The 16,477-nt window shown below is 44.5% G+C and overlaps 1 protein-coding gene across 1 annotated transcript in view; it reads right to left on the minus strand.

Moving 5' to 3' along the window:
* Positions 1–731: 731 nt before the first annotated feature.
* Positions 732–16,477, minus strand: part of LOC131204517 (potassium voltage-gated channel subfamily KQT member 4-like) — a 45,274-nt gene continuing 29,528 nt past the window's right edge. Inside the window, exons 9-13 of the mRNA XM_058195899.1 lie at positions 12,007–12,224; positions 11,502–11,604; positions 6,974–7,105; positions 6,311–6,446; positions 732–3,827 (exon numbers count right to left, since the gene is read on the minus strand). Of these exons, the coding sequence (XP_058051882.1) occupies positions 3,609–3,827; positions 6,311–6,446; positions 6,974–7,105; positions 11,502–11,604; positions 12,007–12,224 (808 nt within the window). The 3' untranslated portion in view covers positions 732–3,608. The remainder of the gene's footprint in view (positions 3,828–6,310; positions 6,447–6,973; positions 7,106–11,501; positions 11,605–12,006; positions 12,225–16,477) is intronic.

Below are 16,477 nucleotides of genomic sequence, written 5' to 3' on the forward strand. Positions count from 1 at the left end.
CATGCCCACCCAGTCATCTGACCACCAAGCCATGCCCACCAATTAAGCCACGCTCACAGAACCGGTAGGGAAAATGTTTAGATTTCACCCCTGCAGAAGACCATCCCTCATTAAAGACTTTTAGATACTAACCAGCATCTTAAATTATACTGGCAAACAATGTAGCAACCACAATATTGGTAGCCGTGCTAAAGTTGTTCTCATCCACTAACATGTTAGCCATTCCCCCTCCCCTTTTTTGTGTGTGAACCAGCTGAAGTTTCAAAATAGTCTTCAAGGGCAGCCCCACCCCACTTTGCAGTACTGCAATAATGTCAAGAAGGAATGAGGGTGTGAGTTACTCTTGCTAAAACCTCCCATTCCGTATATTAAGTTATACTCTGATCCATTTGTACAATATAAACATAAACCAAATACTGTATAATGCGCAGTTTGGATCTTTGTCAACCAACCCTCCATTGATGTTTGAAAATATTGGCTGCTGGGCAGTTTGATCTTCTCTTCAGATCATTGGAAGGAGGAGGAGGCTTTTTGCTCTACCACCCAACCATAGTGCCTTTCCTTCCCAGACCACTTTCTCAGCCTTGTTAACAGCAAGTCAGAGGACCCCTGTTCTTCTCCAGCCCTTCACCTCACTCTAGAAAAATTAAAGACCCCTCCTTTCCCAGATATTCATTTCTCCCAGCAAAGGTCCCATAGAATCTCCCACGAGCAAAGAAGTAATGAGACACACAGGCAGTCATCTACTGAAAATTTTAATGAAACAAATAAGTTAATAAGTTAATAAAGTGAGGTAACTATGCATTGTCTCAGAAACAAAATTTATTAGGAAAACTACCCCGAGGCCCACCTTATTGTTTTTGGCTGGTCAAAGCCATCCCCTGCTCCCTTCCTCCCCCTCTTGCCCTTCACCATGCAGCCCCTCCCCTACTTCTGGAGATGACCATCCTGGATGAAGACTTGGGTGTGTTCTCCAAGGAGGGTGTGTTCAGTGCATTGAGAGGAGAAGAGCCATAGTTTGATGGGGGAGAAGCTGGGAACAGCTCTCGCCGTTTCTTCAAGACACATGCATGGACATGCAAAGTGTAGATGCAGTTGGGCAAGTGGGGGACTTTGGACATGCAGCCTAAAGGAGGTGTGAAATGAAAGCTGGGCGTGTTCTATGGAACAACTCAAGCACAGTGGTATTGGCGGAGTTAGCTCTGAGAAGATGGGAAAGTCTTCCAAATTTAATTCTGTTCTCTCCCAGTGAGTTAGCATTCTCCCACCAGATGCCCTCCAGATATGTTCTATCACCATTCCTATAATGCCCAACTAGCTGCCATGCGAGCTATAGCTCAATACAATTGGAAAGCCAGTATCTATGAGGCAATCATAAAGGTGAGAATGACAAATGAAGACATTCAATAGAAAAACAGGATTTCTGTTGGTTCTCTTGTTTAAAGTTAACCAAGGAGCAGATTTTGGTAGCTAAGCAGAGATCCAAGCAAAAGAACAGGAAGGAAGGGGCTGTTTGGACTTAGAACTTGTTCTGGGATGGGTCTGTGGTTCAAAAAAATCCGAGTGAATGACCATTGGGAAGAAAACCATAACCGCAATCTGTACCAGGACTCAGCAAGAATAGAGACTCAACAAAGAAGTCACAGACAATCCTGGTTGATGATCTATTCATACATTGCATTGTATTAAATCTAAACCTAAGAGTGTTCTGTTTTTCAAATGCTGGACTCCTAAAAACTGAATGTGCCAAGATGGTCTGCTTGCGTTATTGATCTTTCCCAAGGAAAGCACACTCAAGACCAAAGTCCATCATGGAAACTCCAGAAGTTAAAACTTATGCGGATGGGCAAGGAGGAAGGTGAGAACTGAAGGGAGGCAAGGCAGGTGGAATAATGGAATAATTGGAACAACGGTGCTTCATATCCTAAAACAATATTCCTCAACCTTAGCCGACTTCAACTCCCGGAATTCCCCAGATGAATTCTGGGAGTTGAAGTCCAGACATCTTAGAGTGGCTAAGGTTGAGGAACATTGTCTTAGAAAGACTGCAAGGGAGAATGCTTCCGGAAAAACTCTGGATGGAAATCATAATCCAGGGATCTTCTACTAGTAATAGAAAGGATGTGCTCACAGCTGGTAGGAAATTTGAGTCTAAAACAATGATCCCCCCAACCTGTGGACCCCAGATATGTTAAATTTCAAAAGTCCAAGCAGTCATATTAGAAACATCATCCAATCCAACTGGAGGACCTCAGCTTGGGGAGAGCTACTCAAAAGCTACACCAGAGCACTACAAGTGTATAGTACCTGAGCCAAGCTCTACCTTAATTCACTGCTGTTGAATGAATGGGAAACTCATACACACATACAAATACACACACACAATTCCCTGGGGGAGAGCAATACTCAACTCTCCCTCCAGAGACAGCAAGCTGATGAAATTCCCCCTGAGAACACCAGGACCCATTCTACTCTTGACTACCTGAATTGGGTTTCCTTCAAGGGTGCACAGAGAGTCCCCAAATCCTGCTTACTTCCTAGGCAGAGAAGGCACCTTAACCACTGCTAAAGATTGGTTTCAGGTTGCATATTCAAGATAGTTGCATATAGTTGCCCATCTCCCCCTAAAAATGTTTCCATTATGTGGCAAGTTCCACTGTATGCTCATGAACTGGGGGGGGGGGCATAAAGTGATGCCTGCTACCTGGTGGAACGGGGAGCTAAAAGAGAAGTAGAAAGGTGCTTCAAGGCTGCCAAGAGTAGGGTTAGGCATTGCCAGTCATTAATTGCTTCTAAATGCAAAGACAAGAAACCACATTCAGTCAAGTTGCAATGTCCCTTGTCGAGCAAGGCTGAAGAAAAGAGTAACCTAGCTTTTGCATAGCTGAAAAAAAAGCATCGCCAACCTGGTTGCCCAGTAAAGTTAAAGTCTAGAGTCGGTGGCTGTCATTTCATGGCTGTCACCATTTGCATGGTTTTCCTTGATGGGTTGGCCATCACAATGACTCAAGAGTCCAAAGTGGCCATTTCATCTTGAGTGCTCTTTGTCAAAAGAGAATTGATTTCCTCGGTAGCCTGGAGGCACCTGAAAACTCTGGAGTTAACTGGGAACCATGGCAGATGTCTACAGGATGCTGAGAGGTGAAAGACAGATTCCTCTGCCCATTACTTCAGGCTAACAAGGCTTGCCTCCCAACAGAGAAAGCTGCTGACTGAGTTTTACATTCTATCACAACCACTGTGGGAAGCCCAGAAACACTGGCAAAGTTACGACTGACAGCTGATGGGTGCTGGGACCACCCTGTAGCTTCAGAGACCTAACCATTTGTCTACATTTGCTCTAAATGCTCTGGTGCTAGTGGCTTTGCCCCCAATTGGAAGACTTCAAGTAAAGTTGAGGTGATCATTCTGGTGCAAAGGCAGACGAATCTGATGAGGAAACACCAACAGGGTGAGGCTGGAGAAGATTTCGGCTCAGCTGAGCACGGTCCATAAGAGTAGTCGGGAATTGTCTCCCAAGTCCTCCTTCAAAGGAAAGACTCCCTCCCAGCCTCTCCTCCCCTGTAGCTGGTGTGTGGCTGTTACACAGCTAGTCTGGAGAGGCCATGTTAGTCAATGTTGGTGCTAGCCGATCGGGAGATGTTCAAGGTCTGAGCAGAGACAGAGATGTCTTCATGGTCCACAGGACTATGATAGTCAGAGGTGATGTCTGGTTCCCCACTGCGAACTGGTATAGCGGTCAAGCTAATGGAGTTGATGGAACCCTTCCGTAGGCACTGGGAGTAAACGCCTAGCAACAAGTCCAGCTTGTGCTCAATAGACTCAACCTGGAGAGAGAGAGAGGGAGAGGGAAGGAGAGAGAGGGAGGGAGAGAGAGAGAGATGGGGAGGGAGGGAGAGAGGCAGTGGGAGAAAGGGAGGGAGAATGGGAGGGGAGAGAGAGGGAGAAGGAGAGAGAGAGAGAAAGAGAGAGATGAAAAACTCCCCAAACTCTAAAACATGGATCTAAATTATGAGGTTTGTCATTTATTTTTCAGAATCAGCAGCTATAAAATGAAGGTAATTCAGGTGTATAAATAGGGCGTGGGGGATGTCTAAGAATTTGACAAGGCGATGGCGGAAATGGGGTAAAGCTTCAGCATTCATATAGGTGGGTCTGAGATTTTCTAGATTTTGGGCAGAAAGTCTTTAATTTTGTTTTTAACTGCAAATCCCATTTTTCCATTTTCACTATAAGCTGAGTGCCTTATTCCAGGAAAAATACCCAGTTTTTGCAAAAGCATCATCAAAATTGGGCTGTAACCTGTGTATGGCAACCACAAGTTGGGCCCAGAATTTGGGGCAGTTATTAAGCAAGTCACCATGTGACTGGAGTCAATTTTATGACTGTTTAATGGTTGCAAAGTGAGTTGCTCTGGTCATTAAGCAGTCCATGTGGTCATTAAGAGAACACAGCATATTCAATGGGCTGCCAGAAAACAGCAAAAAAGTCGTAAATTTCATGCTTGGCAGAATCAAAAGTCATGTGAATGCAGGGGGGAACACAACATTTACAATGATCAGAACTGCTTTCCAGACCAGGGGTCTCCAACCTTGGCAACTTTAAGACTTGTGGACTTCAATTCCCAAAATTCCTCAGTCAGCTTCAGTTCTGGGAGTTAAAGTCCACAAATCTTAAAGTTGCCAAGGTTGGAGACCCCTGTTCCAGACCAGTAAGCATTCTTTCCAAGGACTTCAAATGGTTATTAAGTGAGGACTACCTCTTTCCCTATGTTGACCAGGACTGCTCAGTGTAGCCATACAATACTAGTCTATTCCCAGATGCAATTTCAGATGCTTACTGATTATCATGTTTAAAGTCCTTCCTGATTTGGGACTGGTTATCCGCAGGATTCTGTTCTCCAAATAAAATTTGCTTACAGGGACTTGTGGTTGAGTATTCCCAACCCATAGAAGTTGAAAGGCATTTTTATTGGATTCCTAAACTGCTCCAGATTTGGAAGATCTTTATGCAAAGAACTGCAAGTTTCCCTGATGTCCATGAGAAAAGCCAACCTCCTCCACAGACTCCGAAAACAACAAAATACCTTATACCACCAGGCTTGAAATCCTGGGATTAGAAAATTTACAACTCCGTTGACTTCGACATGACCTGTGTTTAACACACAAAATCATCTATTGCAATATCCTTCCTATAAAAGACTACTTCAGCTTCAATCGCAATATTACAAGAGCAAAAAATAGATTCAAGCTTAATGTCAACCGATTCAAACTTGATTGCAGAAAATATGACTTCTGTAACAGAGTTGTTAATGCTTGGAACTCATTACCTGACTCCATAGTCTCTACTCAAAATCCCAAAATCTTCAACCATAAACTGTCTACTATTGACCTCACTCCATTCCTAAGAGGACTATAAGGGGCGTGCATAAGAGCACAAAAGTGCCTACCGGTCCTGTCTTATTGTTCCCTTCATTATATCAAATTAATATAGTTGATGCATATTTTTTACATATATATATATATATATATTCTTCAAGATATGTTGTTTTATTTATGACAATGTTTGTGTATACTGTTGTGAAAAAAAGAAATTAAAAAAAAATAAGAAAGTTGTTGCAAATCAGAAGGGCTCTGCCTAACTTAATAAATGGGAATATTGATCCTTAATAGAACAAGTTCAGATGTTGGAATGTCCGTAATTCTTTCCGGTTTCTTTCACTACATCTTGCTAAAGAAAATGGTGTAAACTCAGGTTCAGATGGTGTACGGATCAATCTGTTGGGCAAACCCATAAAATGAGTTAATTCAGCAATCAGGTTGAGCATATTAGAGTCATACAGCCTCTTCCTTCCTAAGAAGAGGATGACCAGGTTCAATTCCTGGCTTGTGAACCAAGATGATCTAAGTGGAAGCCACAGTGACATCACATATGACATAAAATCTTGATGCACACAATGCAAATTACCCATTCATGCCATCTGCATGAAAATGTCATCATACACTTGATATCACTTGTGGCTACCTCCACAGATGCTCATGATGCCTTAAGGGGTTGAACTAGAACTGGAGAGGTCCAAGTTCAAGTCCATCATTAGCTATGGAATTACCCACTTTCAGCCCAACTCATTTTAAAGGAAAAAAATGAAGGAATGCATGTTGGGAATAGCATCAAGAGCTCTTAGACAAAAGGGGGGATGGAAATCTAATTACCAGAGAGATGAAATAGAAGATCCAAGCAGTGGCTTGATCACATCATGTATAAGGAGCCCACCTCCCTTTACCCATTTTCATCTCAGGCCCAGCCTTACCTGCTTTTCCACCTTTAGAACTCGGCCCATCATGCTGAGCTCATCCACCAGATCGACCTCCAATGGTGCTTTTTCCCCTTTCTCCCGTGTCTTCTTATCCATGGCGATACCTCCCCGGCCCACAATCTGATCCACACTGGAAAGAGTGAAGAGAGAGATGTGGGGGAGATGACATCAAACAAAATGAGGCACTTGGGGAACTAGATCAAGGCAAGAACGTTAGGTCCATCTCTGAGAATTCCACCTGAAAGGGCTTTTTCTGTATAAAAGTGATTCTGTCACTTTCTAATATACTCCAGAACTGCATATTCCCAACATCTCTGCATAAAAATAATTGCAACAGTTCTCCCAAAACCTAAATCTTTAATAGCAGAAGGTGGGGAAGAATCAGCTGCTTTTGCTTTCCTGCCCAAGTGGCTGTGCAGAGGTTGACTGTTTTTTTTACATTTGTCACTGGGACTCTTCCATTCTCTCACAGTATCTTGTCTGTAGCTGCATCATAAGCCTATGAAAGAAACTCAACTAATGCTGGCCAAATCTGTAGTTGCTTCTGACCCTGCTCTCCAGTTTTAGTCTTGCCACCATCACCATCACTAGTTTTGGGTTTTCAAGCTGCTGGGAAAATAACCCTAAGCACCACCGAGCACCAGCATTTCTTCTCACCGTGTCTGGAGACTTTTGATTCTGCCAAGCATGTCCAGGTGGCCAGCTGAGTATTGCTCAATCACATCCTTAACATCATATGGTCTCAGGGTCTCCTTGAACTTCCTTTTGGCTACCAGGAATTTAAGAATTCTGCAAGAAAGCATGCTTATTTTTTAAAAAAAAAAACACGTTAAAATGCAAGGCACCAAAACCTGGAGGAGAGATCTAGGTAACCTTTTACTGGTCTGGGCAACCTACTCCCATTTAGTAAGTGCTTTTCAGAACTGCTGGTGGGGAGGGAACTCCTTAACCACAGATGCCAAAAATGCAACCTGAAAGCAGGAGATGCTGTGGCCCAATCAACCCAGTGTCCCCAGATTTAATCAGATTTTAAGTCTATAGAACAAATAGACTTTCATATTTAGGGATTTCAGGTCAATCACTTCAAGTGAAATTCAACAAAGACCACAGCAAATTCTAAAATATTAACTAAATCAGAGTTCCTCAGCCAGCAAAGCTGGGAGTTGAAGTCCACAAGTCTTAAAGGGACCAAAGTTGGAGACCCCTGAACTAAATGACTCAGTTATAATCACCCAACCACTCTGCTCTCCATTTTAAAGGACCAGAAGGCAAAAATTACATCAGTGTCAAAGAGTGTAGAATTGTTGAGACTACCAAAGGCTTTCCTACTTGAACAAAATCAAGCACAATTTTTATTCTGGGACTGGCCTGAATATAGTGGCAGCAGCAGTCAGAACTGAAATAGTTACCCCAGCTAACCTGGAGTAACTAATCCTTTAGTTATTGCTGGAGCATTTTCCCAAGGGAACCTGATAGACTACCAAAAATGAAGGACAGATAATAATAATAATAATAATAATAATAATAATAATAATAATAATAATAATAATAATAATAATAATAATTATTATTATTATTATTATTATTATTATTATTATTATTATTATTATTATTATTATTATTATTTAATTTTTATTTAATTTAATAATTTAATTTAATTTTCCCGAAGGACTCAGGGCGGTGAACAGCCAGATAAAAACAATACAATATATTAAAATAAAATCACTATTTAAGAAACTTATTCAATATGGCCTAAATTAAATATAAAATACATAATATAAAATAAACCCCATTTAAAATCCAATTAAAAACCCCTGTTAAGCTAGTCCTGCTCGGAAGAATAGATACGTCTTCAGCTCACGGCGAAGGGTCCGGAGGTCAGGAAGTTGTTGAAGTCCTGGGGGAAGCTCATTCCAGAGGGTAGGTGCCCCCACCGAGAAGGCTCTCCCCCTGGGGGTCGCCAGCCGACACTGTTTGGCTGACGGCACCCTGAGGAGACCCTCTCTATGGGAGCGTACCGGTCGGTGGGAGGCATGTGGTAACAGAAGGCGGTCCCGAAGATATCCCGGTCCTATGCCATGGAGCGCTTTAAAGGTGGTAACCAGCACCTTGAAGTGCACCCGGAAGACCATAGGTAGCCAGTGCAGCCTGCGCAGGATTGGTGTTATATGGGAGCCACGAGTGGCTCCCTCTATCACCCGCGCAGCTGCATTCTGGACCAACTGAAGCCTCCGGGTGCTCCTCAAGGGGAGCCCCATGTAGAGAGCATTGCAGTAGTCCAGGCGAGAAGTGACGAGGGCATGAGTGACCATGCATAAGGCATCCCGGTCTAGAAAGGGGCACAACTGGCGGACCAGGTGAACCTGGTAAAAAGCTCTCCTGGAGACGGTCGCCAAATGATCTTCAAAAGACAACCGTCCATCCAGGAGAACACCCAGATTGCGCACCCTCTCCATTGGGGCCAATGATTCGCCCCCAACAGTCAGCCGCGGTTGCAGCTGGCTGTACCGGGATGCCGGCATCCACAGCCACTCAGTCTTGGAGGGGTTGAGCTTGAGCCTGTTTCTCCCCATCCAGACCCGCACGGCCTCCAAACACCGAGACAACACTTCGACAGCTTCATTGGGGTGGTCAGGGGTGGAAATGTACAGCTGGGTGTCATCCGCGTACAGTTGATAACTCACCCCAAAACCACTGATGACCTCACCCAGCGGCTTCATGTAGATGTTGAACAGGAGAGGCGAGAGAACCGACCCCTGTGATACCCCACAAAGGAGGCGCCTCGAGGTCGATCTCTGCCCCCCTGCCAACACCGTTTGCGATCGGTTGGAGAGATAGGACGAGAACCACCGAAACACGGTGCCTCCCACTCCTGAACTCCCCAACCGCCGCAGCAGGATACCATGGTCGATGGTATTAAAAGCCGCTGAGAGATCTAGGAGAACCAGGGCAGAGGAATAACCCCTATCCCGGGCCCTCCAGAGGTCATCCACCAACGGGACCAAAGCTGTCTCCGTGCTGTACCCGGGTCGGAAACCGGACTGGAACGGGTCTAGATAGACAGATTCATCCAGGTACTGGGGTAACTGATGTGCCACCACACTCTCAACAACCTTCGCAACAAAGCAAAGGTTGGAGACTGGACAATAGTTACCCAAAACAGCTGGGTCCAGGGAGGGCTTCTTGAGGAGGGGCCTCACCACCGCCTCTTTCAAGGCGGTGGGAACAACACCCTCCCCCAAGGAAGCGTTGACAATTCCCTGGAGCCAGCCTTGTGTAACCTCCCAGGTGGCCAGCACCAACCAGAAGGGACACGGGTCCAATAAACATGTGGTGGCATTCAGCCACCCCAGCAACCTGTCCATGTCCTTGGGAGCCACAGGATCAAACTCCTCCCAGATGGTCTCAACGAGACTAGCCTCCATCACCTCGCCCGGAACTACCCAATTTTGGTCCAAACCGTCCCGAAGCTGAGCGATTTTGTCAAACAGATACCTGCTGAAATCCTCAGCACAACCCTGTAAGGGATCATCGCACCCCTCCTGGTGAAGGAGGGAGCGAGTCACCCTAAACAGGGAGGCTGGGCGGTTCTCTGCTGACGCAATGAGGGTAGAAACATAGGCCCACTTGGCCTCCCTCAATGCCACTAGATAGGACTGAGTAAAAGACCTAACTAGTGTACGGTCAGCCTCAGAACAGCTGGACCTCCAAGCGCTCTCTAGGCATCTTCTCCGGTGCTTCATCTTCCTCAGCTCCTCAGAGAACCAAGGAGCTGGTTGAGACCTACGCCGGGTCAGAAGCCGCAAAGGCACGACACGGTCCAAAGCGCCCGCCGCGGCCTGTTCCCAGGCCACAACAAGCTCCTCGGCCGAGCCGTGGGCCAGATCGCCAGGGAACGGCCCAAGCTCCATCAGGAACCTCTCCGGGTCCATCAGTCGCCTGGGACGGAACCAACGCATTGGTCCCGTCTCCCTGCGGTGTTGAGCGGCGGTCCGAAAGTCCAGACGAAGGAGAGAGTGGTCTGACCATGACAAAGGTTCAGTGACTAATTCTCGTACTTCCAGATCACTCAACCACTGTCCAGAGACAAAAATCAGATCCAGCGTGCTTCCCCCGACGTGGGTGGGGCCATCAACTAATTGGGTCAGGTCCATGGCTGTCATGGAGGCCATGAACTCCCGAGCCGCCATTGACGACACCCCGGCTGATGGCAAGTTGAAATCCTCCATGACCATAAGCCTAGGGGTATCAACCGCCATCCTGGCTACCATCTCCAGCAACTCGGGCAGGGCTGTTGCCACGCAGCAAGGAGCCAGGTACGTGATCAACAAGCCCACCTGCATCCTACACCCCCACTTCACGTAAAGGGATTCACAACCGGCTATCTGAGGTACAGTGGCCTCCATCAGCTCTAGACTCTCTTTAATAACCACCGCCACCCCTCCACTCCTACCTTGGGCCCTCAGCTGATGAAATGCCTGGAAACCCGGTGGGCACATCTCCACCAGGGGCACCCCCCCTTCAATGCCCAATCAAGTCTCCGAAATGCCCATAAGGTCCGCAGCACACACACACCCCGTATAAGATCATAAATCAGGGGGGCTTTATTTACTATGGACCTAGCATTACATAACATCAGCCGAAGGTCCAAGCCCTGGGGAAACTGGCCACTCGGGGAACGGGAAAAGTCTGAGGGGCCGGAGCGTGCAATCACTCTTAGACAGCGAATGCGCACCCCCTGAACATGATACGGCCCCCCACTTCTGCTAGATGGGCACACTTCAACCCATCTCATGGATCAATCAACTTCAAGGAGCAAAAGAGAGATCATCACATCTTCTGGTTGTGAATCCTTTTCTTACTGCTAATGTACAACTGGAATTGTACATTATTGGTTTCAGGGATTTCTCCAGGACAGTCTGCCTAAAGTATATATTCAGCCTTCCCCTTCTTCCTTTGAAGCCAACTCTAATTGGCTTTAATTTCAATTTCTTTAATCTCAATTTCTCTTGAGAGCAACATCTAGGCTACAAAAAGTCTATTCTATCTGGCTGTGCAATCCCAAATGCTGAGACTTTGATTTGAGAGGACCAGATGCTTCAAAGCAAAGGAAGATTTCTCCAGAGCCACTTTGTGGACACAAACCTAGAGTTCTTAGCTTTGATCCCAGCTTTACAGCACTCACCTGACTGCTCGGATCAAGGTCTTTACAGTAGGCATGATGTCTTCAAAAGTCAAGTCACATTGATGGGTCTTCTCCTCGTTACTTTCCTCTGTAGGACCATCAGCTGTGGATGGAAACATGACTTGGTGGGAGGACTAGCCTCTAGGTCAGGGTTTCCCAACTTAATCATTTCAAGATATGTGGACTTCAGCTCCCAGATTTCTGAAGCCGTTATGTTGGCTTTGAAATTCTGAGACTTGGATTCTACACATCTTAGAAGTTGATGAGATTGGAATGTACTGTCCTAGGGGAAATGTGTGGAATATAAACATAAGAAACTATTTAATAAAATATGCCAAATAGTAAAACTACCACATTTTGAACTCTTCAGAAACATGAGAAGAGATGGAATAAACACAATTAATTCTTAGCAAGCTTGGTTGATTTCCTCTTAAGATCAACTACTATGAATTAAAACCATATGAAAATTTCCCAACCTCCAGCTTTGGGTGCTTCCAAAATTTACCGTCCACTGGTGTCCGGGGCTTCAGCCTCAATGAGGCCCGGAACTTTGTCCTGTCATTGAAGCTCCAGCTCTTCTGTACCTTGCTGGGGCTGATGCCTTCATTGACGTTTTCTGTACTGGGGGAGCGGTGGAGTGGAGGCACCAGATGCTGCTTCCCCCGGCTACCTTGCTTCTGGGAATTGCTCACTCGGATACGGTCTTTGAGGCCCATTTTATTGCTGGAAAGGGTTTAGAGTGGAAGTTAACTGGGGAACATGTGAATTGGGGAGGATGCAAAGTCACAGCTGAAGGGGGCCCTAGACTCAAATCTGCTGCACTCCTCTGCTTACCCTTTGAACAGGTTACAGTTTTGACTGTGGGCTTTCATGTGATCACAGTGGGCTCATTGGCCCCTAAGTCCTATACAGCTCAAATAGTCCTTAACTTACAACTGTAACTGAGCCCAGAATTCAATTATAAGCCATACTGGTTGTTAAAAGGGTCACCACATGCCTGTGCCTGATTTTATGACTTTCTGAGGCAGTTGTTAAGTGAATCATGACTGTTATTAAATGAGCACCATAGACTCTAATGCTAATAGCAATAGCACTTAGACTTATATTTCGCTTCACAGCCCTCTCTAAGTGGTTTACAGAGTCAGCATATTGCCCCCAACATTCTGGGTCCTTATTTTACTGACCTTGGAAGGATGGAAGGATGAGTCAACCTTGAGTCATTCAGAATCGAACTCCTGCAGTGAGCAGTGAGTTAGCCTGCAGTACTGCATTCTAACCACTAAGTGATCTATTGTTTACAATGAGCATTTTTTGCCGGAAATTTGAAGTAAATGCCCGTTTCCAGCAAAAAAAAACCCATCATAAATCAGTCATATGACTGTGGGATTCTGCAAATGAGGATGTCAAGTGTCCAAAATGCAATCACATGACTGCAGGGGGGGTGTCTTTTTGGGACTTTACATCTAGGTTATAAGTAGATCCATGGGGGTCTGTCATAACTTTGAATGGTCGTAATTTGAGGTTCTTATGTAGAAACCCCTAAACATGGATGAGAATCAGAAGGAAAGTTTGGTCCCCAAACCACTTGGAATAAAATAGCTAAGTACTTTAGCAGATCAGCATTCAAACTTGAAATAATACTTTAGTCAATGAGAACTTCCATCCTGCAGTATTTTTTTCTGTATACACAGTAATACCGTAGTATGTGTATCAGCTGCCACTTTACACTTGCTTCTGTTTCACTGTGCAGTGACAGTCTGCCATGGACTCCTAAGGAGGGTTGACAGGACAGGGAATGCTTGGGGAAAAACGAAAGTGACTTCTGAGTCTCCCTGAGATGCTGCTTCAAAGTCAACTAGCTGGGAAAGGAAAGCAGCTGCATACCAACCGACACTTGAAGTGATTGTTCTGAAAACATCTTGCTTGAATCTGATTGGTCATGGTGGTGGGGGGCGGTCAGCAATGAGAAGCAGTTACGGGAGGGAAAGGTTGAACTTTTGGGGGTTTGGTGCATGATTCTCAGTTCTGGCTATTTATTACTGCTGTACACTTGACTTCTATTAAAACTATACTTTTTTCAACAAATGGAGCTAAGGATCATTTCTACTTAGCTATTTAAGTGGTGGCAGGTCTGAGAGTGTGTCCACCTGATCCTCTTGTAGGAACCTTGGTTTTGTTTTTCTGGAGATGTGCCCAATGATTCCCCTCCGATTGAGGGGCTTGAGCAGGGTTGTTAAATAATATATATCACTCCCACTACCACCAACTTGTCTTTGGAGGTAGAAAACAAGCATATAAGGAAGGTAATGCTTTCCCTGTAGCACTATTTTCTGTAAATGATTTAAATAAAAAGTCTCAATAAAAGATTAAAAAATATTTTTTTTAAAGTCTCAATGCAAATCCACACCAACCTCTCTGCAGCACCCACCTCATTGTAGAATTTATGACTTTGGTGCAGTGTGTTCATTATCCATTTGTAGGGACTACAGGTTGGGCCACAAGTCAAGCAGCTGATTTCAGTTAGAGAAAGGATAGAGGAAAAGGGCCCAAACTCGCTCATGCCACAACCCCATTCATAGTCCGGAGCCCTTTCCAAAATACTTATTTATTTTTATTTTATTTATTTATTTTGTCACTTACGATACAGATTGAAAGGAAACAAGCAAACAAACCAAACATAAAATGTTAGAACAATTAAAAGACGAAGAGACTGAAAGACACAACAAGACCAGGGATGCCTGCAGAGGAGATGTTTGGAAGCTCAGCAAGCTCAAGACAGGATAAGCTGGCTGAGAGTTTTATTTAAGATAATGTTTTGGCCAATAAACCAAGAACATCTTCCTTGATAGCAAGGGAAGGCCTACAGCCCAAGCAAATGTGGCTATGGAAGGAAGAAGCCATTTTCCCCAGATAATACTTCTCCTTCCTTCCTAATATGATACAGTATTTGACCCAACAGAAGAGAATACAGTGTAGCTCAGGGTTGAACTGTGGAGTCCTTGATGCTCTCTGAGCTTGGTTGTTTTCTTGTAGACTTTTCATTACCTGATTAAAAGATTAACAGAGTTGGAAGGGACTTTATAGGTCATCTAGTCCAACTCCCCCCACCCAAGCAGGAGACCCTACACCCTTTCTGACAAATGGCAATCCAATCTTTTCTTGAAAGACTCAAGTGATGAAGCTCCCACAACTTCTGAAGGCAACTTCTGTTCCATTGGTTGATTGTTCTCCCTGTCAGAAAGTTCCTCCTTATTTCTAGGTTGAATCTCTCCTTGGTCAGTTTCCATACATTATTCCTTTCTGACTCTCAGGTGCTTTGGAAAACAGTTTGACTCCTTCCTCCTCTCTGTGGCAGCCCCTCAAGTATTGGAAGATGGCTATCATGTCTCCCCTGGTCCTTCTCTTCACTAGACTAGTCATGCCCAGTTCCTGTAACCGTTCTTCAGATGTTTTAGTCTCCAATCCCCTAATCATTCTGTTTGCTCTCCTCTGCACTTTTTCTAGAGTCTCAACATCTTTTTATAATGTGGTGACCAAAACTGGACAGAGTACTCTAGGTGTGGTCTTACTAGGGCTTTATAGTATGGTATTAGTATCTCACTTGATCTTGATTCTATTCCTCTGTTAATGCAACTTGGGATTGCATTGGCTTTTTTAGTTGCCACTGTACACTGCTCATTCATATTTAGCTGGTTGTTACCTGATTAGGTAACCTCATCAGTGCTAGCTTTTTTTTTTGTTAGAAGAGACTGGGGTTTGCTCTTTATTTATAAACAAGTGACTTGTTCCTCCTAGGTTATGATCTTATTTAGATTGGTAATGAAATGTCTGTAAGAAAACAACCAAACTCAGAGAGCACTAAGGATCCTATGCTTGTCCCAATTTGCCTATTTGTTCAAAGTATCCAGGAGGATTCAGATGGAGATGGGTCTGTGGGAGGACAAGAACTAAAAAAAAAAAAATCAAGATGGCAGCTACAGCCATGTGATTGAAGCCCTGTGTCCTTTTTACATGCACATCACTTGCAACTATTAGGTAAATAAATATTTTGCTTCACACAAGTGCAAAGGGGATTGTGGGTGGTCTTGGTAGTGGTGGTGAAAAATGTCAAGCTCACAGCCACATCAGTACAAATAGTCCTGCCCCTTGCTGAAATGTGTTGCCTGTGCAATGAATGTTAAAAAAAAGGAGGGGCTTCAATCACAGCATTGCAGATATATCCTTCCAGAGGAATCTAACCACAGTTAACTCTGATCAAAATAAACATATGTTTCAGTTGCTAACTTTAGCTAACTCAACTGAGGTAGTTTGCACTCTCAAGAACCATCGAAACATTTGCTCTAGCAGAAGGTTCAGCTTTATGAATTTGTTCAACTAACCAAACTGCTTGGGTTCATACCGCAACCCTAAGACACTGGAAAAATTAACCAAATTAAACCTAACGAATTATAGCATGTTTAGTAGCCACAGCCAAATAGGACAGCTTTATGATATGCCATCTCAGACAGTGTCTTTTTTGATGAGGGATCCAGAACCAAAATGCAAAACACAGGAAAAGACCAAATTGCTTCTCCTTTTCAAGGATGTTTGGCCCCTCAGTTCTGCTCAAGGGGAGCACCAGAACCAAAGAGAGAACTCCACAGATCCAAATGACTTTTGAGCTAACAGATCCAGCAATGGCTTGGCCAAGAATTTGACTTCAGTGGCAGAGCTTCTTTTTCTTCCCACCCAAGCAGAAAACGGTATTTCTGACCTCACCGTTAAATTTCTTTGCTAACCATTTCTCATGCGCCTAAGCTAAATATAAATTACAAACCCTTGCTCGCAACAATTGTCTCCATCCTACTCAGCTTCAAGCATGCACTGACTAGCACTTTGGGTCATGTCTTGATCAAGGGCATCCACCAGGTAGGATCATTAAAGGTGGCCACAATAGTAAAATCAAAGTTCTGGATGGACCATTGCACCTAGAAAAC

The sequence above is a fragment of the Ahaetulla prasina genome, chromosome 10 (genome assembly GCF_028640845.1).
Source record: "Ahaetulla prasina isolate Xishuangbanna chromosome 10, ASM2864084v1, whole genome shotgun sequence".
Taxonomy (NCBI): Eukaryota; Metazoa; Chordata; class Lepidosauria; order Squamata; family Colubridae; genus Ahaetulla; species Ahaetulla prasina.